The sequence below is a fragment of the Camelina sativa genome, chromosome 8 (assembly GCF_030686135.1).
Source record: "Camelina sativa cultivar CO46 ecotype springtype chromosome 8, ASM3068613v1".
Lineage (NCBI taxonomy): Eukaryota > Viridiplantae > Streptophyta > Magnoliopsida > Brassicales > Brassicaceae > Camelina > Camelina sativa.
Genome location: NC_141887.1, coordinates 19,561,736 through 19,588,366, shown reverse-complemented (window position 1 = coordinate 19,588,366; position 26,631 = coordinate 19,561,736). Strand labels below are relative to the sequence as shown.

The 26,631-nt window shown below is 35.8% G+C and overlaps 4 protein-coding genes, 1 long non-coding RNA gene, 1 other non-coding gene and 5 pseudogenes across 7 annotated transcripts; 6 read left to right on the top strand and 5 right to left on the bottom strand.

Moving 5' to 3' along the window:
• The first annotated feature begins 1,550 nt into the window (after positions 1 to 1,550).
• On the top strand, positions 1,551 to 2,210 carry LOC147940192 (uncharacterized). The gene is made up of 2 exons (XR_015563630.1): positions 1,551 to 1,646; positions 1,732 to 2,210. It is a non-coding gene; the product is annotated as an uncharacterized LOC147940192 (long non-coding RNA).
• An 807-nt stretch (positions 2,211 to 3,017) lies between these two features.
• LOC104707317 (uncharacterized) lies at positions 3,018 to 7,770 on the top strand. The gene is made up of 2 exons (XR_015564293.1): positions 3,018 to 3,248; positions 7,389 to 7,770. It is a non-coding gene; the product is annotated as an uncharacterized LOC104707317 (transcript).
• A 1,687-nt stretch (positions 7,771 to 9,457) lies between these two features.
• On the top strand, positions 9,458 to 10,624 carry LOC104707316 (uncharacterized). Its single transcript, XM_010423644.3, has 2 exons — positions 9,458 to 9,974; positions 10,285 to 10,624. The coding sequence occupies exons 1-2, from the start codon at positions 9,769 to 9,771 to the stop codon at positions 10,499 to 10,501; spliced, it is 423 nt and encodes a 140-aa protein (XP_010421946.1). The 5' UTR covers positions 9,458 to 9,768; the 3' UTR covers positions 10,502 to 10,624.
• Positions 10,625 to 11,080: 456 nt separating this feature from the next.
• On the bottom strand, positions 11,081 to 11,511 carry LOC109126074 (uncharacterized; annotated as a pseudogene).
• Positions 11,512 to 14,790: 3,279 nt separating this feature from the next.
• Positions 14,791 to 21,438, bottom strand: LOC104709606 (putative F-box protein At4g10190 pseudogene; annotated as a pseudogene).
• On the top strand, positions 15,794 to 17,262 carry LOC104707315 (putative fructokinase-5). The gene is made up of 5 exons (XM_010423643.3): positions 15,794 to 16,018; positions 16,111 to 16,521; positions 16,598 to 16,732; positions 16,808 to 16,924; positions 17,004 to 17,262. The coding sequence occupies exons 1-5, from the start codon at positions 15,845 to 15,847 to the stop codon at positions 17,136 to 17,138; spliced, it is 972 nt and encodes a 323-aa protein (XP_010421945.1). The 5' UTR covers positions 15,794 to 15,844; the 3' UTR covers positions 17,139 to 17,262.
• Positions 17,302 to 18,135, bottom strand: LOC104707313 (22.0 kDa heat shock protein). The gene has a single exon (XM_019228519.2). The coding sequence runs from the start codon at positions 18,051 to 18,053 to the stop codon at positions 17,469 to 17,471; it is 585 nt and encodes a 194-aa protein (XP_019084064.1). The 5' UTR covers positions 18,054 to 18,135; the 3' UTR covers positions 17,302 to 17,468.
• Positions 18,896 to 19,589, top strand: LOC104707312 (B-box zinc finger protein 23-like). Its single transcript, XM_010423640.3, has 2 exons — positions 18,896 to 19,166; positions 19,241 to 19,589. The coding sequence occupies exons 1-2, from the start codon at positions 18,966 to 18,968 to the stop codon at positions 19,523 to 19,525; spliced, it is 486 nt and encodes a 161-aa protein (XP_010421942.2). The 5' UTR covers positions 18,896 to 18,965; the 3' UTR covers positions 19,526 to 19,589.
• Positions 21,439 to 22,153: 715 nt separating the features above from the next.
• Positions 22,154 to 22,712, top strand: LOC104709605 (B-box zinc finger protein 23 pseudogene; annotated as a pseudogene).
• Positions 22,713 to 22,980: 268 nt separating this feature from the next.
• On the bottom strand, positions 22,981 to 24,108 carry LOC104709604 (putative F-box protein At4g10190; annotated as a pseudogene).
• A 1,038-nt stretch (positions 24,109 to 25,146) lies between these two features.
• On the bottom strand, positions 25,147 to 26,553 carry LOC104709603 (putative F-box protein At4g10190 pseudogene; annotated as a pseudogene). Its single transcript, XR_015564622.1, has one exon. The product of XR_015564622.1 is annotated as a putative F-box protein At4g10190 pseudogene (transcript).
• Between the last annotated feature and the right edge of the window lie 78 nt (positions 26,554 to 26,631).

Sequence of the window (26,631 nt, the reverse complement as noted above, 5' to 3'; positions counted from 1 at the left end):
AATATAAATTGTTCAATCTATAAAATATTCAAGCTTTAGTAATAATATCTATTGAATTAAAAAATTTACTGAGTAACGGGTCAAAATTTGAATATTTAAATTCAATTTCATACTTTTTGTTGAATTTTTATAATTTTATGTAATATAATAAACTTTAAATAATTTTTTGAAATATTTTTAATATACTGAAACTTGATAAAAGTTAGAAACTATAAACACTCTAAATTGATTTGTTGTAGCAATGTCAATAATATGTCATTATAATATGAAAGAATTTCAAGAAACCAAGTATATTAAAACAAAAAGTATAACAAGATATTTATTTACTCATAATATAATAACTCGCTTTTTAAAAACCAAATTTACAAAATTATGTCATATAATGACATACAAGTCATGATGTAGAATATACATTGTTGAAATAACTTCTCATATAAAACCTAATACAACATACTAAAAATTATTTTAAAATATAAAATACAAAATTTTGTATAAAATAAAATTTAACCAGTGTTATAGCACGAGTACTTATCTACAATCATTAAAAATTACAATATAAATAAAATGAATTTCAATTCGTGCTAGAGCACGGGTCTTAATCTAGTAGTATCATATTTAAAAAACTAAAATAAATGGACATCTGAAATGCTTAATTGTCTTCGCGCCAAGAAGAAAATGTGTTGTGTTGATGGGAATTTACCCAAACTGGCAGCTGATAGCTCCGATCTTGGGTCATGGAATTTTTTAATTCTATGGTTATTGAGTGGTTACGAACTTTGATTACACATCGAATTTTTGGACAGTTTTGTTTATTACAGATGCACATGATTTGTGTAAAAATTTGAAAGAAAAGATTTTGAGTTGCATATGGACTTGAGAATATATATTGTATTTTTCATGTTTTCACTTAAAAGTTATTTTCTCTCAATCTTTTAACTTTCTGAATTTAAATATATAAGCATTTCAGTTTAAATGAATATTTTCAGTATTAAATTTGTATAATTATGCTAATTTTTAAATATATATATATATATATATATATATATCTGTCGGTAGTCTGTCGGAAACAAGGGACAATTTCGATACATGTCGTCGGAAATCTGTCGGAAATGATTGACTTTCTCGAAAACATATTGTTGGTAATCTGTCGAAAACGACGAACTTTCTCAAAATTTCATCGTTAAATCATCGGTTATTCTGTCGGTTCGACGGACATTTTCTGATATTGTTCGGTCGGTAATATCGTCGGAAACATAACTCCGATGGATGTCCGACAGATAATTACCAATGTACTTACCAACAAACCTATCAGACAGATTTTCGACAGGCAGCTACCGATGGATTTACCGACAAACCGACCATCAATATATATGTCGGTAATATGTCGGTAATTGCTTATAGGAAATCCGTTGGTAATTACCGACAGCTTTATTTTTCCGACAACCTAAAACCGACGGACACATCTGTTAGTGATTTGTCGGTAATGGATGTTTCCGACGGCTAACTGACGGATATGTTTGTCAGTTTTAAGCTGTTTTCTTGTAGTGTGTTGGCATCTTCACGGTCATCCAAGATAGTGTACTGGGAAAAATGCAGAGGCTCTTCATGCGGTGGTCGGAGTACAACAAACACTTACATCGGTTTTTGTACGTTCTTTACGTCCCCTACCTCAATTTTTCTTTGATTCCGTCATCAAAAATTTTTAAAAGCATATGAAGAATTGTATTACAGGACCTTTTTCGAAGACTCAGATCAAAAGTGGTGAGTTCGAATCTGGTACTTGATACGAGAAGGTTTGAAGAGGATTAATTAGACCTGTTGGTGGAAGGTGGTTAGAGCTCCCCACTCCCCACCATAGACGTGGACCATTGGGTATCCATGTTCAAGGGAGAGAAATATTACCTGCCACTCATGGAAGAAACTCCAAATAAAAGAGGGTTTGAGTCATTTTGGTTACACCGTGTAGGGTCCTTACAACGGTGATATAACTGTCCTTCAGTGTGTGTGATTGCTATCATTTTGGTATGTGATTGATATCAGCTTATCTACACCTTAAGTGTGTGATTGCTATCATCTTACGGTTAGTTTTAATACACTCTCTAAGTTTCAACGATGTGCTTATATACTCGCTCAAGAGCTCCTACTACTAAACATGAGTGAAAATGGGTTGGACTGATATATATTAAAATAAAATATCAGTTTGGGTTGAATACTCGCGTCTTTTAAAATATATACATATATATATATATGTCCTACATAATTTAAGTATAGGACTCATACACATTTTGAGAATTTTATCATTTATAAAGTTGATAAACGATATAATCTTATAATTTTTAAATAATTATTCAGAAAAATGTATGTTTTTATTTAGAAAATTGTATGTTGTATTTTTGTATTTGTTTTAATATGTTTTGTTTAACATTTAGATTTTATAATTTTAGATAATTTGTATTTTTTGTGTTTGGTACCGGATAGAATTTGCACTAACACCTCTCATAAATTATTTGATATGAGATTAAAATATTTTGTGTATTTTAGTAGATCAGTCTGTAAAAAAATATATAATCAAATTTATGTAAACACTAACCCGTTCCATAATTTGATCTGGAACATTTTTTAGCAAGTTAAAAGCATATAGTATAATTAAATTATGGATACAAATATTTTTTAGAATTATTAAAGTATGTTTTTTTGGATATTACAAAACACAAATAATAATCTTACACCAAAAAGTTACTTTGTACATCCTAACAGGGAAATAATTTTTTTTTATATCAAAATCTGATAACGGCAACATCAAATTTCACATAATTTTTCATGTGTTAAGTGGAGTCTCAATAAATTTCTCGTCCTTCGACATCGGTCACAAAAATCAGTACTAGCAACAACAAAATATATGGACGGCATTTATCACGAGGAACCGAATTAGCTCCACAAACTTATTTTTCTCTGTTTGTCCTGTATGGGTAGATGTACTACGTTTGGTTTTCGGAAATGTTACCCCGCTTTCATTTTTAGGCAGCGGTTACTTTAAATACGAACAAATGTTTTGTGATCAAGCATGCTCTAAACAACACCCATTCATCTCTTCTTTCTTCTTTATTTAGTTTTAAGTTTTCAACTATGGAACTTAACCATGACTCGATATTCGCTCCAGCGGTTCCCAATGAGATTCATGGAATCAAGCTCTTGAGACAAACTTCGGATGCTAAGCTTGCTGAACTTGGGGTTGTCTCTTGGCCTTTGTCGGTTTTCTTTCCTATACTCTTTTGATTTATTTTTTATAACATTTCAAAACTAGGCTTTTAGTAGTGTTTTTATCCTTTCAACGGTTAACAGTACATCATAATTAACATGCGGAACCAATTGCTTTAATATTCCCACAGTCCACAGAGGTCGAGAGTCGTGTGGCATGTTAATGTTCATCTAGCCTGATAACAAGAAATAAAGCACTAGGCCATTAATTCCCACAGAGGTGGAGAATCGGTATTCTTGTCATTTAAATCTATGAGGGTAAATAATGATAAGACTCATAATGAGAGCATTTTAACAACATCTTGACTTCTTGTCCCAAAAATCTATTGAAATTCATTTTGTTAGGTCTTATAACAAGAAAACTTGTGAATTTTTGACTGATTTATTTTTACAGATTTACGGATTCATCCCTCAAAATTTTTTAACGTAATTTCTATAGACGAAAATTCCTTCTATAGAATTTGTCAAAAATTAGTAGTTTAACGTATTATTGATAAATTGTTGTCCGTCAGTTAAACTTTCTTTGAATTGTCTTAGAGGACCACCTTCTGTCAAAAAAGTCATCAGGTTAGAGTTACAGGTTTTCCATATATCAAAGAAAGTACCTGACTAATGTAAAACATATGAAAATTAAGAACGACAAGACTAAAACATTATATTAATTTATCGATAAGTTATTAATAGCATTTTATAACTGATTTGCATAATTTCGTAATTTTTTTTCAAAAAAATTCGTATCATTTTTTTTTTTTTTTTTGTCATAATTAGTATATTTCTAGAATCAGTTACAAGTAAGAAATCCATTATCATGTATAACAGATGTAGACCAAAGGTTTTCGATGTAGTAAAACTATAACAAGAATTAATACAATTTCAAGAGAAACAAACACCACAACTGTAACGCCTCCGACCTATGACCAAAATTGCCTAGAACAGCCCTGAGACGCTACTTCCACTACTTTAGACATCACTTAGGTTCAACGGCGGATCCACGTGAAGAGGAAAGGGGTCAGATGACCCCCGTTAAATGTTAAAAACAAAATTTGTAATTTTATTTCTTATGGATTTTTCGGCAAAATTGGTTAAAATTCTCTTTATTGACCCCCTAAAATCCCTTCCCAACATGGGTTCGAGTCCTACTTACTACACTTTTACTTGATTTTTGTTCATAATACTTGGTTTCTTTTAGTTTTTTAAAAAATTCTAGTCTTTTTACACTGTTTGATTTTTAAAATAAAAACGTAAAACTCTTATAATTATAAAAAAATTTAAATAACATTAATATTTTGGAACAAATTAAAAATTTATTCAATATTTTGACCCCCCTGAAAAAAATTTCTAAATCTGCCATTGCTTAGGCTTTTCAACCCTCATGACGTCTAAGTGTTGAGCCGATCCGGACTAGGTCATAATCAGTCATTACTCGTACACGAATATAAAACCGATTCTTCATTAAATAAAAATATTTCACAAAGATAACAAAAAACTTGTAGAGTTTTGTGGCCAGGCCTAATGCCAAAAAGATTATACATAATTGTTTTAACGGAAAAAAAACATACTTTTTCTTTTTACACAAAGGTACAAAATAAAACTACTCCGGGCTCCTATCGTCCAACACGCCCTCTAACTTCCCTCTAGTGGTTACATGCAGGACAAAATTCTATCATAATCTAAGATTACTTAGTGAGTCTCAGGGGTCCTTACAGAAGATTAGATTCCCAACCCCACCCCAAAACAAAAGGAATCAATCACCACATCACACAATCAATCAGAGAAAGCATGTGTAAGGTAATAAGCCAAGAAAACAACCACAAGCAAGCAATCAATGCAACATGCAAAACTTGAATAAAAGAAAAGTTTTTAAACAAGTTTTACTAGGGCCAAAATATGCCGCCTTCCATCCCTTCCCCCTTTCTATCTCTGCATTACAACCACAAAGACATGCAACCAGAATAAAACCCCAAATATACCATTACAGGGAAGGTCAGACACATCTCCATTCTTAGTGCGCTTATGGCTGTTTGGACCTCCTCGTCACGAACGCCACACACTAAGACCATCCAACATTTAAAATTTAAGTTTATGGTCTTAAAGAACACATAAAACTTCAAATAACAACCCATAACCTCACATGCAATAGATCAAGTAAACAGATCGACATCTACGTTTACGATCCACCATGGAATTTACCTAACATGCAATAGATCAAACAAACGGATCTACATCAACGTTTGTGATCCATCATGGAACTTAACTCAAGCATTCACTTAAGTTTATGGATTAAAAATCACATAAACAACAAGTAGAAATGCGAGACCTCACATGCAATAGATCAAGTAAACGGATCGACATCCACGATTACTATCTACTATGGAATCCACCAATCAAAATGCAAAACTTCAAGAAAACTAACAAGAAATCAAGAAGAATGCAACTATATGCACATGAAAGTCGACTCTAGTTCGGGTCTCCCAACACCAAACTAGATCGAATCAATGCTCCTTGAACTCACTGGTTTTCGCAGAGCTTCAGCTTCTCCAACCTGATCTCTTGCTTGCTTCAATACTTCTTCTTGCAGACTTAGCAAACAACGATTCAAGCTCTCCACACTTAAGAAAAATCTCTCTATTTTTCTCTATTCTCTTGCCAACAGCCTTTAGGCGTCACTGTCTCTTCTCTCTTCTCCAAATGAGAAAGAAGAGATGGTATTTATAGAGAGGGTGGGCGAATCCTTCAAGCCACACGCAGGAGGGTATGTATAGCCTCCACATTACTTTGCATACACTTGTTCGAAATAAAGAGATGGGGTGTCTCTCCCTCCTCTTGTGACACCCCGGTTTCATAGACTTGCATAGAGGTTTAAATGAATTGATTTGGCCACCTATGTCACCAAAAGTGCACTTATCTTTTCGGTCAAGGGTTCTGAGAGAATTCCACAGTTAAGGGTGCTTATGCTGGAGTACTCTTAGGATGGGTGACCTTCCGGGAAGTGATTGTCGAAACTGTGCGAGTGAGTACAGAACACAGGAAAAGATCATGTGGTGATTTGTAGGGACGGTAACAAATCTTTAAAGTCTCCCGGACGTAGCAAACCGACCATCGGTTATGAATGGGCTCATAGGCCTAGTGAGAAGAAGTAAAGCCCATTAAAGAAAATGGACCCATTGACTAGGAGTGAACATAGGGTCCATTGAGAGGTGGCGGTCGGGGCGTTACACCTCTCTTCACTCACAAGTGGCGAGTGGGAAAATATTCCATCCCACTTCCTTTATTTTTGACTAAATAATCTCCTCCACTTCTCCATTTTTAATTAATTAATTTACTTAGTGGAATAAATCACCCAGTACTCCAATTTTTGTGATTTAAATAATCTCTGTTAGTGGGTTTCCTCCCCACTACTCGCAACCCATCCGTCCGTACGCACGCTCGTACGCTATCCCATCCGTCCCCGCCTGGTACGTATGTCCTTTGTTCTACCAACTGATCAGCCCATCGCTTGATTTAACTTTCCTCAGACATATCTGGGCAGTTCTTCTCTACTTTGGTCTCTCTTTCCTTTTGAGCTCTTCTCAGATCAATTTCTTAGGAAAATATTTATCATGTAGTGAGGGTCACTACAACAACAGTCCTACTTCACTAAATTTTCTTACATATATTTTGATATATTTATACAATTATTAATTTATAGTATTGATGAGATCATATTTACAGTTAATTTTTAAAATATATATCTATATATATTTATCAAATTGTGTAATTATTGCACTAGCCAACTCCGACCCGATAAATATATATATATATATATATATATATATATTAAATTTATAATAGTTATTATTTATCGAGTATTAATTTATACATGTTTAACTTAGATTGATTATACATGCCTTAAACATATGCAATTTTTTTAGTCGTTACAAAACAGAAAATAAATAAAGAAATTAAAGATATGATCTCCTTCTATCATCTATGGTGGGACTTAACCCTACAAAAGATTAACAAAGAAATTGTTTCATTAAAAAAAAGAAAATGAACCACTCATCAAACCTTGGAGTAAGTAGATTTAAAGTCATGTTGAGTCCTACGTACATGTATATGGTTTGACTAACTGCGAGGTCAAACTTAAGCAGATGGGAAAGCATTCCACGCAAATTTCCATGGCAGTTTAAGAACACAGAAACGATGTACTTCGTCGAGGGGAAGTTGAAGGGGAAGGTAGAAGAGCATCACAAAGAAGGAGAAGCCTTAGAATTGAGGGCAGGGGATTTGGTTGTGTTTCCTAAAGACATGAAAGTTTTTGTGGATGTAACTGAAGATGTGAAGAAACATTATTATAGAGGAGAGGGAGCCAGAGATTGTAAAATCTGAATTACCTTAATATACTAGACCAGTAGACTTACAAGGGGATGTATGATCCGAACAGATTGAATTTTTCATCTTCACATCATATTTGTGTGTGTAGCGACATAAGTATATTTTTGTGTAACAACATCAATAAAGTTCTCTAGTCCAGTGGTAAGTGTAACAACCCATCCCGTGGACTCCACTAGCCTCACTGCTAGCTTGCCCCCATAAGTCCAAAGCTGGCTCTGACATCGATCCTAATCTCTCACCGTGGCAAATGGAACTACTCATCCAAATCCACAGTAGATTATTGGTGGGGACCAGAGTTCGAGTTGGTGGCAACTTGTCCTGTGGGAAGGTTGTTAAAAGGTGGGGACCAGGGTTCGAGGAACGCCTAGCGCACCAATAATCTACTGGTGGATTTGGATGAGTAGTTCCATTCCACGGTGAGGGGTTAGGATCGATGCCCTGCAGGGCCAGCTTGGGGTCCGTTATGCAATAAAGCTAAGGGACAAATAGTAAAAATCAAAAGTGAAAAATGAATATTTATGCAATCTCTGAAAGCTCTTAGATTAGTTAAGATTGAAATTTGGAAGTTGACCTCTTTACTCGCTGCAGCTGTAAGATATTGTAAATTTTGTTTATTATGGCCAAGTATATTCTTAACTTCTTCCTCAACCTTTAACTTTAACACTCCCCATATCATATGGAGAACCGGCCAAGTATGTTCTTAACTTCTTCCTCAACATAAAAGTTTTGAAATATCTTGAATTTAATTTTTATATATATTGAATTCAGTTAGACTAAATGAGTTGATCTTTTGGTGCAAAAATTAAGAAATATCACATTTCTTATATCGTTAAATTATTTTAAATAAAATGAATTGATATTTTGCCGTAAAAAGTTGTGAAATATATATTCTATTTTTTGTCAACAAATAAATATTATAATCTATTAATCTATAAATTATAATCTATTAATCTATAAATATTTTGATATTATTTAGAGTTAAATTAATTGATCTTTTGAATATTAATCTTTTATTATTTAATTATATAACTACTAAAATGACATTAAAAAATGATTAAAACAAAATTTTTTATGAAAATATAACTAAATTTAGTAATTATGAAAATAATATACTTAAATATGAGATAAATGACACATGTTGAAAGAAAATAATGCCAGTTGTCAGCTTATCAGAGCATTAGTTTGAAGAAAACCTTACTTTGTTGTATAAGATATATTAAAGGAGTTTCAATCTATTATAATTTCCATTATCCTCATAAGACTATACAAGTAAGTTTGTATTTTGGAATGATATCTTTTACAATGTTGAATGCATTATGGAATAATAAAAGATGACTCAGACTTCTTTGTGGTCCTAGTGCAACGAGTGCATTTGCGTTAGAACCATGTTAAATTAACATAAAAAATAGTGTATTTTAAGATTTAATTTTTTTTTTTTTGATATATAATTAAGATCCATTTTGCAAAAATTGAACAGAGTTTATACTATTTTAAGCCGGTGCTGCTTAGAACACTGGTTTGGATGTTGTCATGAGTCATCAAAGTTACATTTGATCCATCATCCACGAGAGGGTGTTTAAATTGTTCTGCAGCATAGTTGTGAGGTTAACCATTCTCTTGCATCATTCTTGGCCAAAGCCAGACTATTTTCCACCATTCCACATGTTGCTCTTGTTGCTAGTGCTTCTAATAACAATCGCCACAGAAAAATGTTTAATATTTGGGGCTGTCCGTTTTTAATTGCAAACTACACCTGAAGCTTTGTATTACATGGTAAAGCCAGTCTAGTTGTGCTATAAATCCGGTTATATCTAAAAAAACACTTATATTTCAGTTAACCAAAAAACCAAACTAATCTGAAGCTCTTACTTAACCAAATTAAATTTAACATCTCGCCGTTTGATCCTTAACCAATAACCGAAGCCGAACCGAACAACCAAAATCTCAATTAAGTTTGGTTCGGTTCTTTATCTCTCAGGGCTTCATAGACTCAAAAGTCAACCATCTATCTGCCTCAGATTTAGTAAAGTTCCCAACTTTAAACGAATTCGAAGAGGCCATCTCTTGCAAAAAAAGCTTGAATCTTTGGCTTCTATTACATCAATTTCGAAACTCAAGAGTCTGTCAAAAATCCAAATGGGTAATCATTTTCTAACTCTGTCTCTGCTTCTCTTAACAGTCTGCGTTTGCGTTCCCTTCATCACCACGAAGCTTAACCCTAAAGAAGCAATCCTCTCTATCTCCTCCGATTCTGAGTTTCCTATTAATATCCACGGAGTCAAGATCTTGCGTCAAGCTTCTGATACCAAACTTGCTCAACTAGGCGTCTCCTCTTGGCCCAAGTCTGTAACTTTCTCTTACCTCTCTCTCTCTCTGCTTCTTTTGCTTCAATGTCGTTGATAGAAAACTAGGGTTTTAACAAGCAGAACCAAAAACTTTACTTGTTAGTGTTGATCTAATCTGAGTATTTTAGGTGATCAGGAGTCAGGACAGTTTGTATTTAGGGTCTAATAGTGTCCGAGAGAACATGTAGAATTTGTGTTAGTGTGTACATTTGGTGAACTGATAGCTTAATTGATTCTTCGAAATAGACGAAAAAAACTGAGAAAGAGATCACATTTTGGACTGAATTGTGATGTGCATTTGTGTAAGGTGGGAAGGAGCTCCAAGCAAGTTTCCATGGGAGTTTACGAAGACAGAGACGATGTTTTTCGTGGAAGGGAAGGTGAAAGTGAATGTAGACGGATACGACGAAAAAGATGAAACCTTTGAGATAGGGAAAGGAGATGTGGTTGTGTTCCCTAAAGACATGAAAGTTGTTTGGGAGATCACTGAAGCTGTGAAGAAACGTTATAGCTTAGAGGAGTAGTAGTGACTTCACATTTGATGTTTGTTTGTTGTGTTGTATCTGGTTAGTATCTTTGAACTAAGCCGATCTATGTTGATGGGGGATTATGATTCTTAGACTAAATGGAAAGGACCGTTGTTATAATTGTCTTGCAAGTTAGTGAAAACTACCCCACATGCTGAAGCCTATCCATTTTAGTTTGTAGAGAACATAACTTGAATCTTTGGCTTTTCTTTCATTCATTCAAGACTCACTGTTGTGTAAATCTAATGGTAAACTCTAAAGAAGCAATCTTATCTCTCTTAAATTCTGAGGTTTCCACTGAAATTTACGGAGTCAAGATCCTGCATCAGGTTCTCGATACTAAACTTACTCAACTAGATAACACTTCTTGGACCAAGTCAGTCCCTCTAGGTTAACTTCATTACACACAATCCTAATTACAAAAACTTGCAATGTCTCACTATGCTGAGCTTGGTTGACTTGAAAGTTTTGCAATCTTGATTTTATTTTAGATTTCTTGAAATGTTTGTTTTATGTTGAAACCAAAATTGAATATGAAATATAATGTTTCAATGAATTTTTATAGAAGTATAAAAACTATATATTATACAAAATTTTAGTTAGGACCCAACAGCTCAAGTACATGACAGTTCTAAGCGATTCTTCAGTCTTCTTGGCCTTCTCACTCTCAGCAGAGGAGATAACCGCAGCAGAGACAGAAGAAGAAAGCCTTTTCCCTTGAGAAGCAGATCTAACGTTGTTACGGAGATGATGGTTCACAGACCGGACTATGTAGTTCCAACGACAAACCTAGTTGGTCTTTTAACGCCTCTACGGCTCCAATGCTCACTGCCACCGTCCATGCTTTGCTAGAAGAACTCATCTTTTGTTCAGAGGATTTTGTATACAACTTCCTGCGTTTTTTTTTGGTGTGTTTTACGTTTTAGAGAATTGTTTGTTTTAGAGAAAGTGAAGTGGATTGGTGTGTTTATGTAAAGAGAGAAGAAGCCAACAATATTGGATTTGGATGTGAAGTCGGGGTAGTTTTAAAAATAAAAATCAGAGGCTTTTTGGCTGGTGGTTTGATAGGTTTACCAGTGTCTGGATATTGTAAATGACGGTTTTAACTTTTTTAAGAAGCAAATAGATAAAGGGGTAAAATTGTGAATTCGGTAGCCCATCGATTAGAAGAGTGTGCCACTATGTATCCGCACGGCACCTGATTTTTTTTTTTTTCTTTTTGCTCAACATCAACTTTTCATTAACCAAAATGATACAACCAAATCAAACGCAAATTACATTCACCTCTATAGAGTTGGACCAAATGCAATGGTTGATCAAGTATAACCCTAGAACATTATGCGGATCCAACACTACCTAATCGAGAACTATTGCATTTTTTAACCACAATAAGATAGATAACACTCTACAACTCAGAGTGAATCTCGTGTTTCGGTGTATTTCGTGTTTTGTCTACCTTCCAAAATTCAAGTATAAAATTGTTTTTGTTTTTTTTTACCACTTAGACCAAAAAAAAAAAATATAAAAAAAATCAAAATCACATTCCCATCCAAAAAGAAAAATAAAGCATAACCACAATGTTCTGTGCAAATAAACAGCTAAATTCGAGAAAAAAGTTATTAGACTTTCAGTTCTGACAGAATCAAATAGTAAATAGAATTATTAATATTTTTAGGGAGATTTACTCATATGGTATACATTTTGGGTAATATTACCAGAACATATAAAACTTTTTTATTATTATTAGGATATTTCGGGTATTTTGAAAATATCCAGTGTGCCCTTGTTTTATGTTACATGAAAAAACGTAATTACAAAAATGTCATTGCCACGTTAGACGCCACGTCAAAAATCGCTGACGTGTATTAAATAACTCAGTCGTAACGCGTTACAGAGGTAACGACGGCTGAGTTATAGTATGTTGAGGTTGATTTATGAAAAAACATTTGAGTTGGAGCGGTCGGCTGACTTAAAGCATAATTCAGCCAAGCGCAGTTTTTACGATTGAGTTTTCACCCGATGGTTGAGTTGTCAAATTTTTGGCTGAGTTATCCCTACGACACAACTGAATTAACTTTTTCCGGCTGGCTGAGTTATAAACAGTGGCTGATCTATGAGATGTCATTACGGCTGAGTTTTTACGGCTGACTTAGTAGCAAAAACTTAATTACTAGAATATCATTCAGTTACGCCTGACTTAAACGATACGGCTGAGTTACAAATTTTCAATTGAGCTATGACATTAAGCGGCTAAATTTGGCAGCCATTTTTTTGCTTTTTAATTATTTTAATAGTATTCATGTTGCGGCTGAGTTATAATCTTGTTTGATGGCTGATTTACATGTTTGTTTGGTGGCTGACTTGCCACTTCGGACGCCTCATCCATGTCAGCTCCATGTCATCATCTTCTCCGGAAAAAGAAACGTCGTTCCTTCGACTCTTGTTCTTCAACTGGTTAAAAAGTGTTCTTCACCTTGTTTTTCCCCTTGTTTTTCTCCTCGTTCTCAACTTCTTAATTACACTAATTCTTATTGATTTCCTCATTCTTCTTCATTTTATTTCATGGATCCAGTTCTGGTAATTGTTGTTCCGGTAATTGGGTAAAGAAACACAAATATGTATTTAAGTGACACCCATGTTCGCGATGTAAACAAGTTGGGCACAATGTGAAAAATTGTCGGATGTAGTATTGTTGTAATACATTTGTTTTATTTTGTCTAATAACTCAGTCGTCAAGCATTATAACTCAGTTGTCATATTAATCGACGAGACCTTTTGTTTTCCTCTTTCAGATTATTTCTTGTGATAACTCAGCCACAAAGCATTATAACTCAGCCGTCATATGAATCGATGAGACCTTTTGTTTTCCCGTAAATACTATAACTCAGCCGTCAAGTCGTATAAATGAGCCGTTTGCTTTCAGATTATTTCTTGTGACAACTCAGCCACAAAGCATTATAACTCAGCCTTTATATGAATCTACAAGACCTTTCGTTTTCCCGTAAATACTATAACTCAGCCGTCACATACCGGAACTCAAAAACGAGGGCGGCTTAGACGGAAACGAACAAGACAGCGACGAAGAAGAGAGAGAGAGCGAGAGAGAATATCGGGCGAGGACTGCGAGAGATGACAGCGAGAGAGTAGAGAAAGACAGAGTATTGCCAGTGGAATTAGGGTTCGGCGACGAGAGAGAGAGAGAGTTTTTTTCGGGTTGTGAACAGTAACCCTTTCAGTTTCCTTCTCTTTTGATATAAACAAGAAAAAAGAAACTGTCGATTCTGGAAAAAAACTGTATAGTGACGTGGATTGTGGAAGATGATGTATATTTTAATTTGTTGATGTGTATTTTTCTTTATGTTTTTAATCAAAATCGAAAAAATAAACCCAAGGGGTAAATTGTAATTACATCTAGGTTACTAAACATGTGAACAATTTTTAGAAAATATATACATATAAGGAATAAACCAACTTTTGGATATCGTCTGAGTAATTCTTTCATGTTTTTACCGTATTATAAAGAAAATAATTTGAAGGTGATAGCCAAGTGCTAGTGAACATACTTCATGATGATAGACCATTTGACATCTACAAGTGGATCCAAGAGATCAAAGGATGGACAACACGATCTGACTCTGTTGAATTCAAATGGATCGCACGAGAAGCGAATTTTCTTGCTGACAAGCTGGCTAAAGTCCAACATCTTGAAACATCAGATTATCACTTTCATCTAACTATTCGTACATGTATTCGTTCATGTATCAATCTTTTACCAAATCTTTCTAACTAATCAATGAAGTTCTAGTGTTTAAAAAAAAAAATTTGGTGAATATCGAGAGATTTGTTATGTTTTTCTTCTTATTTTCAACGAATATATTTTTTTATTATTAAATACAGTTCACATTTTATAATTTAAAACTTAGTTCTTGAAGCTATTAACTCATGTGATAGTGATACCGTCATTTTTATCCATTAACTATTTTGTCATGAGTAATACAAAAGTTTTGTTTGAACAAATTTTAAATTTAAGTAGATAATTATAAGAAATCTTACCTAAACGGTATACTTACAGAAAGGCGTATAGCTTTTTCGGGTTTGATCCGATTGGCAAGCAATACAAGGCATTGTCCTGGTCATCATACAATTCTTACATTTAGAGCTGGAGGTTTGAGGTGGAGAAAGATAAAATGTCCCTTACGACATGATATTAAGAGTGACGGGGTATGCATCAATGGGGTTTTGTAGTACTTAGGTGGTGACTTGTCTCGTGATAATGTTCCGACTGATTATGTGATAGTTTGTTTTGATGTTCGGTCAGAAAGATTCACCTTTATTTACGTAGAAAGGATTTGTCGGTTGATAAACTACAAGGGAAAATTAGCTATGATTTACTGGGAGGATGATGTCGACATTCATAAGATTCTTCATTTCGAGGGTGATGTGTACACTTATTGGGAGGGTGAGGTCGACGTTGGTGTCAGTAATGAGTTGCGTTTGTGGGTTTTAGAGGATGTAGAGAAACAGGAATGGTCGAAACATGCCTACACTTGGACCGATGATAAATTCTTCCGTCACCAAGTTGCCTTCGCTGGATCGACCGCTTCGGGTGAAATAGTGTTTTCGATGCGCAAGTATACATGTGGACAACCCTTTTATGTCTTCTACTTCAATCCCGAGAGGAACACTCTCCGACGTGTTGAAATCCAAGGTTTTGGTGAAGGGTTTAAGAAACCTTGTAGCGTTCGCACCTTTGTAAACCACGTCGAGGATCCTACTGTTAAGGATTTAGAACTGCTCAAGTCAATCCCTGCTCCGTTTGGGGATACAGATAGTTCAGGCACAGATTCAGATGAATCAGACAGAGAGGGTTAGCCAAGACGTATATGTCCTTGGGAGTAGGCGAAAGCAATGAGCATTGTCATGTTTTGTGTTTTTTTTTTTTTTTTTTTTATCTATTCGTTTAATGCTCTTTTGTTTTGTACCTTTTTACTTTTACTATTTTAATAAATCAAGTTTAATCCTTGAACTAATGATTAGTCTCATTTCATAAAGAAGATATGTTAAAATTATAATTTCAGTTCCATACTCTGAGAATATAAAAAATCTCTGTAACAGAGAATTCGGTACGCTGTGTGTGATCAACCCAAGATTTTATTGATCTTTGATTGTTCTTTACTCGAATTTTACAGTCAAAAGATTGGACTGAGTTTGTACTGCAAATTAGGGGTTTTGTTAGTGCTTATCCCACTTTACATGCCTTTCTGTTGCACATTCTTCATCTTTATATAAACAGATGTTATCTTTAGTTATAGCTTCCAATTGTTTTTCCACCAAAAAAAGATGGCTACTCCATTAATTGTTTCCTTTGGTGAAATGCTTATCGACTTTGTCCCTGACACTTCTGGTGTATCTTTAGCTGAATCCACAGGTTTTCTCAAAGCCCCTGGTGGTGCTCCGGCTAATGTTGCTTGTGCCATCACCAAACTCGGTGGCAAATCTGCTTTCATCGGCAAGGTTTGTATCTTTTTCTTATGTTACTTAGAATCTATGTCAGCAGCCTGTAGAGTGATGTGTGGTATTCTGTTTTTTTTTTTTTTTTTTTTCAGTTTGGTGATGATGAGTTTGGACATATGTTGGTTAACATATTGAAAAAGAACGGTGTGAACAGCGAAGGTGTTTGCTTCGACACCAATGCAAGAACTGCACTGGCCTTTGTGACATTGAAAAACGATGGTGAGAGAGAGTTCATGTTTTACAGGAACCCGAGTGCTGATATGCTCTTGAAAGAATCTGAACTCAACAAGGATCTTATCAAGAAAGCTAAGATTTTCCACTATGGTTCTATTAGTTTGATCTCTGAGCCATGTAGAACGGCTCACATGGCGGCTATGAAAACCGCAAAGGATGCGGGAGTTTTGCTCTCTTATGACCCGAATGTTAGGCTGCCTCTTTGGCCTTCCACTGAAGCTGCAATTGAAGGCATCAAGAGTATTTGGAATGAGGCTGATATTATCAAGGTGTAATATATGTTTGTTTTGTTGTAAATGATGTGTTCTGTTTTGGTGATCTTAGTGTTGAGTTTGGTGTGTTTAGGTAAGTGATGATGAGGTGACATTTCTCACCCGTGGAGATGCAGAGAAGGATGATGTTGTTTTGTCTCTCATGCATGATAAGCTTAAGCTGCTTATCGTAACTGATGGAGAGAAAGGTTGCAGATACTACACAAAGGTAACTAATTAAAAGGAATCAGATTTGATATGATTGTTCCTTGTTAGAGTGATCTGAAGACTGGCGAAATTGCAGAAATTTAAAGGGAGAGTGCCTGGATACGCTGTGAAAGCAGTTGATACAACTGGAGCTGGTGATTCTTTTGTTGGTTCATTTCTTGTCTCATTGGGAAAAGACGGTTCCATACTCGATGTACGTTCTACAGCAAACATTGTGATGACGTTTTCAGGTTTTAGATGTTGTGTGATTTGAGTAAATGTGAATGTTGCAGGATGAAGGGAAGCTGAAGGAAGCTCTAGCCTTTGCAAATGCATGTGGAGCCGTGTGTACAACTCAGAAAGGAGCTATTCCTGCACTTCCAACTCCATCTGATGCTCAGCAGCTCATGAAATCTAAGTCCAAATAGTTTCAGTACTCTTGTTTCTGTCCTGTTTCTGTTTCTTCACGTTTTTATTGATTCTGGTCACTTTCCAAGTTTTTGTCAGAGTATTTTCTCTGTTATCTGAATAATAAATCTAGTTTCAAGTGCATTTTCTTGAATATTGTGACATGTCATAAATGATGTTCTGTAATATAATGACGTGAAAATTTTACTGGATACGGAAAGGTTATACATATTTTGGTAGATAGGTTACAAAACATAACACTCCATTATTAGCATACACAACCTGAAACACAAGAGTCTTGGATTTATAACTCTTCGTCACACTCAGAAAGTAGTATATAGTTTATTCAGTTAGAGTTCTTTGGATTCAGAAGAGCTGATTTTTGAAGTTTGGTCCTCTTCAGCCGCAATGTTAACAACCCTTGGACCCTTGACCTGATCAGGGGATAGCTTAGTGAGGTTAATAGTGAGTACACCGTTCTCAAGGTAGGCCTTGACTGATTCCATATCCACATTATCAGGTAGCTTGAACTGTCTCCAGAACTTACCATATGATCTCTCCACTCTATGCCACTGGTCTCCTTTCTTCTCTTCTTCTCTTTTCCTCTCTCCACTCACTCGCAAAACTCTGTTCTCCTCCACTTCTATCTTCACTTCATCCTTCTTCAAACCAGGAACATCGAGCATTATCTCATGCCCTTCTGCTGTTTCTTTCCAGTCCACTCTCGCTGGGGACAGAGCCACGCTCGTGTCCCTCTCGAGTTCTAATGGGATTCTCTCCAAGATCTTGAACGGATCCGGAAACCGATCCATCCAGAGATCAGATAGTAAGCTGCCTGGAGTAGTTTCAAGTGCAGAAGACAAAGACCCTTCACTTGTTTTGATGTTTCCAAGTAACAAAGCTCCTATGAAGAGGCTTAGCAAGTGTTTCATCATGGTCGGTTGATTTGGCTTTCTTGTATAGAAGGTTGAAACTAATGTGTTAGTAGGTTTTTTTAACTTCAGTATTTGTTGTTTTGTATGAAATTAAGTCTCAGTCCGCTGGTGCATATATACACATTGTATGAAGAATGAAGAAGTTTCTTGAAATATCTATTGGTAGAGATTTGCAGGTATATTGCGATTGTTCTAGAATTTTAGCTACGTGACTTGTAAGTTGTAAGTTGTAACTATTGTTATTACACGTTGGATTGGATGGTCTTTGAGGGCTTTTCTCTCATGTTCCAGAGACTTCTTGTAACAACTACGTATGTTGAGCTGAAACATAAGTTATATTTGGAATAGCCCATGATATTATTAGTTTCTATGCATGCAGGCCTATTTATTATTAGCCCATTACTGTAATTGGGACCAAAACTGTTTTTTTGATGAATTCAAAGATGAGAATGCTGATGAGTCTTTAGAGTTTTGGCTGCTGCATGGGAAAAGGGATGGGTAAGAGTTGGAATGTGCCATGCTCTAGAGGTTTTTTTGACCTCTATTGTCCTATGGCTAGTTACTTTAAAATCCACAGTCTTCATACATATTGTGGTCCTCCCATTATTTTTGGCTTGCCATGCTTGTGTCTTAAGAGAAGCTTGTCGTTATGTCTGCCAATTTATGTTTCAAAAGGAAGTAAACTAATAACAAAGCTTCTGAAAAAAGATCTTGTCATGAAGATTTTGGTAGGAGAAACATTTATTGATTTAAATGCCACCCAAAAGTTGGCCTAACCCAAGCATGTGAACCTATTCAATCTTGTTCTTTCTTATTCCCTCTTGTTTAGATTCACTTCTTGTCCTACTTCTTTATTGATATTAAGTCACGTTGTTGCTCTGTTTTTTTCTTTCTATATTTCCATTTTCAAGGATGAAGATACTATGTGAAGTGTGCGAGAAGGCTGAAGCAGAAGTACTTTGCTGTTCAGATGAAGCTGTTCTTTGCAAGCCATGTGACATTAAAGTTCATGAAGCTAATAAAATTTTCCAGAGGCATCACCGAGTCGCCTTGCAAAAAGATGCAGCCTCAGCCACCACAAGCTCTGGAGCTCCTCTATGTGATATATGCCAGGTTTGGTCGTACTTTCTCTTTTAACACTCGCTGAGTTCTTTAACCGATCGCTAAACATATATCTATGTTTGTAGGAGAGAAAAGGGTACTTCTTCTGCATAGAGGACAGAGCATTGATATGCAATGATTGTGATGGAGCCATTCACACTTGCAATTCTCACCAAAGATTCTTACTTCCTGGAGTCCAAGTTTCTGATCAGTCTTTAACTGAAATCTCCGGATGCAGCACTAGTTTTAGTTCTGAAACTTATCAGACTCACTCAAAAGCTTCTCTGAATAGTCAGTACTCTAATGAGGAAACTGAAGCCGGGAACTCAGCTGAGATTGACAAGAATCCTTCTGTAATCTTAAATCCTTAGAGCTGGACAACATTATTGTTCTGGTCCGGAGCCATTTGATGTCTAATAATAAAAATTACTGTAACGGATCAAGTCTACACACATACCTTACATATGTATTATATTAATTCTTAACTGTTGTTCGGAGCTTGTACCACACGATGAGTTTATACACCACCGATGAACCTTGTTAGCCTGACTCATTTCCTTTCTCGATGCACTGGTACGAGCACAACAGCTCGGAAGGTAGGTGTCGCAAGACATAAAGAAACGAGCTAGTAGACATTTTTTCATCAGAAAAGCCTTTTCACTAACACCTAAAAGAAAAAGTAGTATGACTTTATTTTAAAATCAAGTATCTAAAACTTGAATAGATATATAATGCATAATTGATATGAGCCAAAGTTATTGTCTTCGAACTCATATCGCAGCCTTTGTATAACGTAAAGAACAAGAAAGACTTTAAGCAAAAGGTTCCCTTTAACCCAACTCTCTCTTTGAGAATTAGGTTAATTGTTGGAGTGTATGAGATCATATCCCATTAGAGCTTGATATTCTCATTAGCATAAGGAGTCCTTTTATAGACCCTACTACAAGTTACCGACTAATCATAAAGCAAAGCATAAAACTCCAAACCTTAATCCTAATGTTAAAAAGGAAATATTAAAAAAAACCCATAATTAAACCAATAAACCAAGACACCTAAATCATAGCACATATCAATAACTTAGGACTTGTTCTTCCCATAAATTAGGATATATAATGCATAATTTATTAAGTAACGTAACTTTGTGAGACACTTATAGATTACTAGCTCTTGTACTTCCCTTTTGCCTCACTCCGAGAACTATGAACCTTATTGTAGTTGAACCAAAGTTGGAACATAACTGACGACAAGTGAGCATGTAGATTCTGCATCATGATGATCCACTTGTATACATTTATTGTCCTCTCCCACAACGTGTAAGAAATAGTCGGAGATCCCATTTTTACCGCGACACACTATAACTTTGTTCTCCTTGTCGACCAAGAAATTCAACCCACTAGCAAAGCTAAAAGGCCGGTAAACCAAGTTGAGTGATATAAACTTGCTCCATGACGCGGCTCTGGTACTCTCAATCTTAGTTGAAATCCATACATCTCTAATGGATGACTCCATAGCCCGAGTAGCTAACATACAAAGTTTTTGATCTTCTCTAGTCACTGATAAAGCGATAAGACGATCATCATCATTCGGAAGAGAGACACTTACAAATATCTCCGTTGAAAAATCAAACCTAAGTAAAAAATCTGTCCAGTCTTTAGTCAAAGAAGCAAGCCAGTAAGTATTTCCATTCACAGACATACCACTACGACAGCCCTTCCACTCTGGTATGAACCAGCTTCTAGTCTTACCAACAACTCTCCAAGAATTAGAAGTAAAGTCATAGATCTCGCAGTCAAGTGATGATACTGGCCCGCTAGTACAATCAGACTGATTAATTCTCAAGATTTTGTACTTTTTGCATGAGGATTTACCGAGAGCAAAGATATCGGAGTCCTTGAAGAAATGTCTTGGTTGGATCCACTTAGTTTCATGTGAACACGGATTCCAAACAACTAGTCTATTGTATACGGTAGTGCACAACAATAAGCCGTCGCAATGAAAGACGTAGGCTAAATTGACTTGCTATCTTTACCTTGTTATTGTAATTTGAATGAAGATCGACGCTCACCAAATAAATCCTAAAATCAATCAACATGATAATCAGAGAGTGCCTTGGTCTTGGTGCATTATCATAGTGTTTCTTAGAAACCCGCCCATCTTTGATCAGAACTTTCCATGTTTTAGATGTAGATCGTAACCGTACCAAAGACACCACTGGAACCCTAGAGAGTATCTCCACTACCAAATCGTCGGGAAGATCCCGTATGTTTCTTCTCGTCTTCATCATCACCTTTAAAAACTGACTGCTTCCAAAGAAACTACAGGGTTGCAAGAGAAGGAGGAGATGAAAGTAATGAGACCTAAAATAGTTCCTTAATTATTAGTTGTGATGGTTAATTTAATTTAATTATTATGTGTAATTGATAATTCCGTGGTCTATCTCGAATCCGAAATAAACGATGCAGAACAAAGATATCTTGGTGATTTATCTGTTTTCCATTAATCAAACAAGAAATCATCATTAAAAAGATTAAAAAATAAAACAAGAAATCATATAACGTGTATAATCCTATTTTCTGAAGTAGTTATCATTGTCGGTCAAAATTACATTTACATCTTCGTTGTGAAAAATTCATAATATATTATGTTATATACAAACACATTATGCATGTATGATGTATGTGTTGACTATATATTTCTATGTTTAAGACATTTTCACAATATTTTTGTTCGGTGATCTTTTTTTTTATATATACAAACAACACTGGAGGCTAGACTGATGGAAACCACAAGAGTCGTCGCCGAAAAGTGTTTTTGAATAGAGAGATGGCAACTGGTAAATGAGGATGAAAGAGAAATGAACCTAACCACATCATGATGTGAATTGTGAACCAATTCAAGCTTGTTCGTTCTTATTCCTCTTGTCTAGAGTCACTTATTTTCCTACTTATTAATATTATTAAGACACATTTGCTCTGTTTTCGTATTGCCAATTTTGAAGGATGAAGATACAAAATGAAGTGTGCAAGAAGGCTGAAGCAGAAGTACTTTGCTGTTCAGATGAAGTTGTTCTTTGCAAGCCATGTGACATTAAGGTTCATGAAGCTAATAAAATTTTCCAGAAGAGTCGCCTTACAAAAAGATGCAGCCTCAGCCACCACAGCGTCTATGTGATATCTCTGCCAGGTTCCATTCTGTTTTCTCTTTTGACACTTGCTGAGTTCTTTAGTCGATGTCTCAACAAAACACATATGTATGCAGGAGAGAAAAGGGTATTTATTCGGCTTATAGGACAGAGCATTACTGCACAACGACTATGATGGAGCCATTCACACTTGTAATCCTCACCAAAGATTCTTACTTTCTTGGAGTCCAAGTTTCTGATCAGTCTTAAGTATGCAGGACTTGCTATTGCTCTGAAACTTATCAGATTCACACAAAAGTTTCTACGAATAGTCAGTATTCAGTGAGGAACCTGAAGCTGTAAACTCTGCTGAGATAGCCAATTTTTCCTACTTTTATCATAAGTCCTTTTGGAGATCACACCCAATGAGCCATTGATGTCTAATAATAAAAGGTATCAAGTCTACACACATACATATGTATATATTTTTCCAAGAAAAAGCTGGTAAAGGACTCAAATCATTTTTGGTAAGCTTACAGACTTATCTCAGGAAATATGTAAAACATAACTTTTTAAGTTTTAACCAATAAAACAACCAAAGCAAGGCTTATCACTTGTTTTGGGAATTCATAGTATTACTTAGTGTGAAAATCATAGATTACTAGCTACTAGCTCTTGTACTTCCCTTTTGCCTCACTCCAAGAACTATGAACCTTGTTGGATTTGAACCAGAGTTGGAACAAACTGACGACAAGTGAGCATGTAGATTCTGCAGCATGATGATCTACTTGTATACATTTGTCCTCTCCCACAACGTGTAAGAAAACGTTAGAGGCCCTATGTTTACCGCGACACACCAAAACTTTGTTCTCCTGGTCGACCAAGAAATTCATCCCAGTAACAAAGCAAAAATGCATGTTGATACTAGCTACATCAATTGATAAGAACTTGCTCCATGACGCGGCTCCGGTACTCTCAATCTTAGTTGCAATCCATACATCTATATCGAGTACCTGCATGCCCCTAGTAGCTAACATACAAAGTTTTTGATCTTTCTCTAGTCAATGATAAAGCAAATTTATGATAAGAAAGATGATCACCCGGAAGAGACACCCTTGCAAATCTCTCTGTTGAAAAATCAAAACTAAGTAAAAAAATCCCACTTGTAATGTCTTCAGTAGAAGCAAGCCAGTAAGTGTTCCCATCCACAGACATGCCACGGTCCGCACACTGTGGTATGAACCATTCCCTAGTGATCTTACCAACAACTCTCCACAACTTAGAGGTAAAATCATAGATTTCGTAGTCAAGTAATACTGGGCAAGTATGATTAAACTGATCCATCCTCAAGATTTTGTACTTGTTGCATGAGGATTTACCGAGGGCAAAGATACTGAATCTCGTGTAGGACTTTCTTGGTTTGATCCACTTAACTTCGCGTAGACACGGATTCGAAACAACCAGTCTATTGTCTACGGTGGTACATAGCAATAAGCCGTCACAATGAAAGATGTTGCGTATATCAACTTCTTTTAACGAATCAGAAAGAGGTTCGTTGAGGCTAAATTGAGTTGTCATCTTTACCTTGTTGTTGTGATTATTATGAAGATCGACGCTCACCAAATAAACCCTAAAAGCGATCAACATGATGATCAGAGATTGCCTTGGTGCATTACTATAGTGTTTCTTAGCAAGGCTCGCATCATTGTTCAGAGCGTTTGATCTTTTGCATGTAGATCGCAGTCCTACCAAAGATACCGCTGGAACCCTAGAGAAGATTTCAACTACCAAATCCTTGGGAAGATCCACTATGTTTATTCTCTTCATCATCATCTTTAAAAACTGACTGTTTTATGATAACTTGCTTCCAAAGAAACTAGGGTTGCAAGAGAAGGAGATAAAAGTTATGAGACCTAAAAATTTCATCCCACCTAAATTACTCTTTAATTATTTAGTCGCGATTGTTAATTTAATTTTTGAAAATTAATTTAATTAGTTTTTTTTTTGCCAATTAATTTAATTAGTTTTTGTAATGACTAATTGTTAATTCCGTGGTCATCTCTAACCCGAAATTATAAACCTAACGCTGAACAAATAATTTTTTTTTTAGTACTTTACAAGTAGAGGCAAGAAGGAAGCAGAAGAAGTCAACGGTTGACTATGTGATGAGTTGGAAAATGAGAGCAAAAGTCTCTAGACGTTACAGAGGTTTTGCTGTTGCAGTCTTCAGAGTTATCAATTTAGAGAGTTCATGCATGTATTGAGGATGATGCAGCCATTGCACATTGCACCAGGCGGAGTGCATCAGCTTGTGGCTCTAGATGAAGCCGGATCACAAGCGCATGCTATCATAAAATATGATTCTGTTTTGGTAAGTTCAACTAGTGTTACTGTTGACTTTGGTGCATACCTAACTGTGGAATAATGTCATAATACATCATGGGAAGACTGTTGATAAAACACTAGAAGATAGAGTGTGTTTGGTGAGTACAAAGATAAACCGTGGGATTGCGAGAGATGACATAATAATAATAACTTTGCATCTTTGAATGAACGAACATAGCTCGAGAAACTTGTTGCTGTTTGGGCAGTCTCAATACTAATGTGTTTATGTCTTTGTAGCTGGATATTGAGAATATTGTGCAGCATAGAAACTAGAAAGTGAGAGCAAGGCGGTTGGAAGATTACATACGCTTGTGGCTCTAGATGAAGCTAATATGATGCTTATAGAGCAGAATGCTACAACAGAAGACATAGTATGGTGACATAACCCATGATCAGAGAGACATAAACACATAATTGAAGCTGGGACTAGACAAGAATCCTACTTATATCATAAGTCCTTAGAGATCACACCAAATGAGCCATTGATGTCGAATACTAAAAGATTATGTTTATTAATAAAGTCTACACACAGATACATATATTATTCCAAGAAAAGCTGGTTGACGAATCAAATACTTTTGTTAAATATATGAAACATGACTTTTTTTATATTCTTTGAATATCATAACTTTAATTAATAGATTACTACTAGCTCTTGTACTTCCCTTCTGCATCACTCCAAGAACTATGAACCTTGTTGGATTCGAACCAAAGTTGGAACATAACTGACAAGTGAGCATTTAGATTCTTCATCGTCAGGATCTACTTGTATACACTTATCCTCTCCCACGACGAATGAGAATTTGTTAGAGACCCCATGTTTACCGCTACACACCAAAACTCTGTTCTCCTGGTCGACCAAGAAATTCATTCCATTAGCAAAGCAAAAAGGCATGTACAAGTAGCGACTAGCTGAATCAATTGATAGGAACTTTCTCCATGACGCAGCTCCTGTGGTCTCGAGCTTAGTTGCAACCCATACATCTATATCGTCTATATACATGCCCCGAGAAGCTAACAGACAGAGTTTTTGATCTTCTCTAGTCACTGATATAGAGATAAGACGATAATACGAGAGATGGTCACCTGGAAGAGAGACAATTGCAAATTTCTCTCTCGAAAAATCAAAACCAGTAAGAATTCCTATCTACATAGATGCCACGTTCGTTAAACCTAGGTATGAACCAATCTATAACCTTACCACCAACTCTCCACGAGTTGGTGGTAAAGTCATATATCTCATACGTAAATAAGACCAGGTTTCATCTTTAAGATCTTGTATTCGTTGCTTGAGGATCTGCCTAGGGCGAATATATCGTATTTCTCGTAGGACTTTCTTGGCTTGATCCACTTCATTTCGCCTAGGCATGGATTCCATATAACCAGTCTATTGTCGATTGTGGCGCATAAGAATAAGCCGTCGCAGTGAAAGACTCTGCTTATGTCTACTTCTTTTGAAGGGTTAGAAGGAAGATCTTAAGGCTCAAGTGACTTGTGATGTGTACCTTGTTGTTGCTGTGAATTCTATGGAGATCAATGCTCACCGAATAAACCCGAGAAGCAATCACCATGATAATTAGGGAGTGTCTTGGTGCATTAGTAGAGTGCTTCTTAACAAGTCTCTCATCTTTGAACAGAGCGTTCCATCTTTTGCATGTAGATCGTAGTCGTACCAAAGATACTGCCGGAACCCTAGAGAGTATCTCCATTACCAACCCTCAGGAAGAACGACCTTGTTTCCCTTGGTCGTCGCCGTCATCTCTAAATTAGCAGACCAGTAACTTTGGTTACAAGAGATAGAGGAGATGAGAGTTTTGAGACTGAAATTGTTTTGACCATAACTAAAACTGATGACAAGTAAGAGTGAGAGAGTATCTTAGATTCTCTGCATCATGAGCATATCATCGTACCTAATTTGTCTTTAATCACCTAATGTATCAATATCACCCCACCTAATTGTATTTCATTACT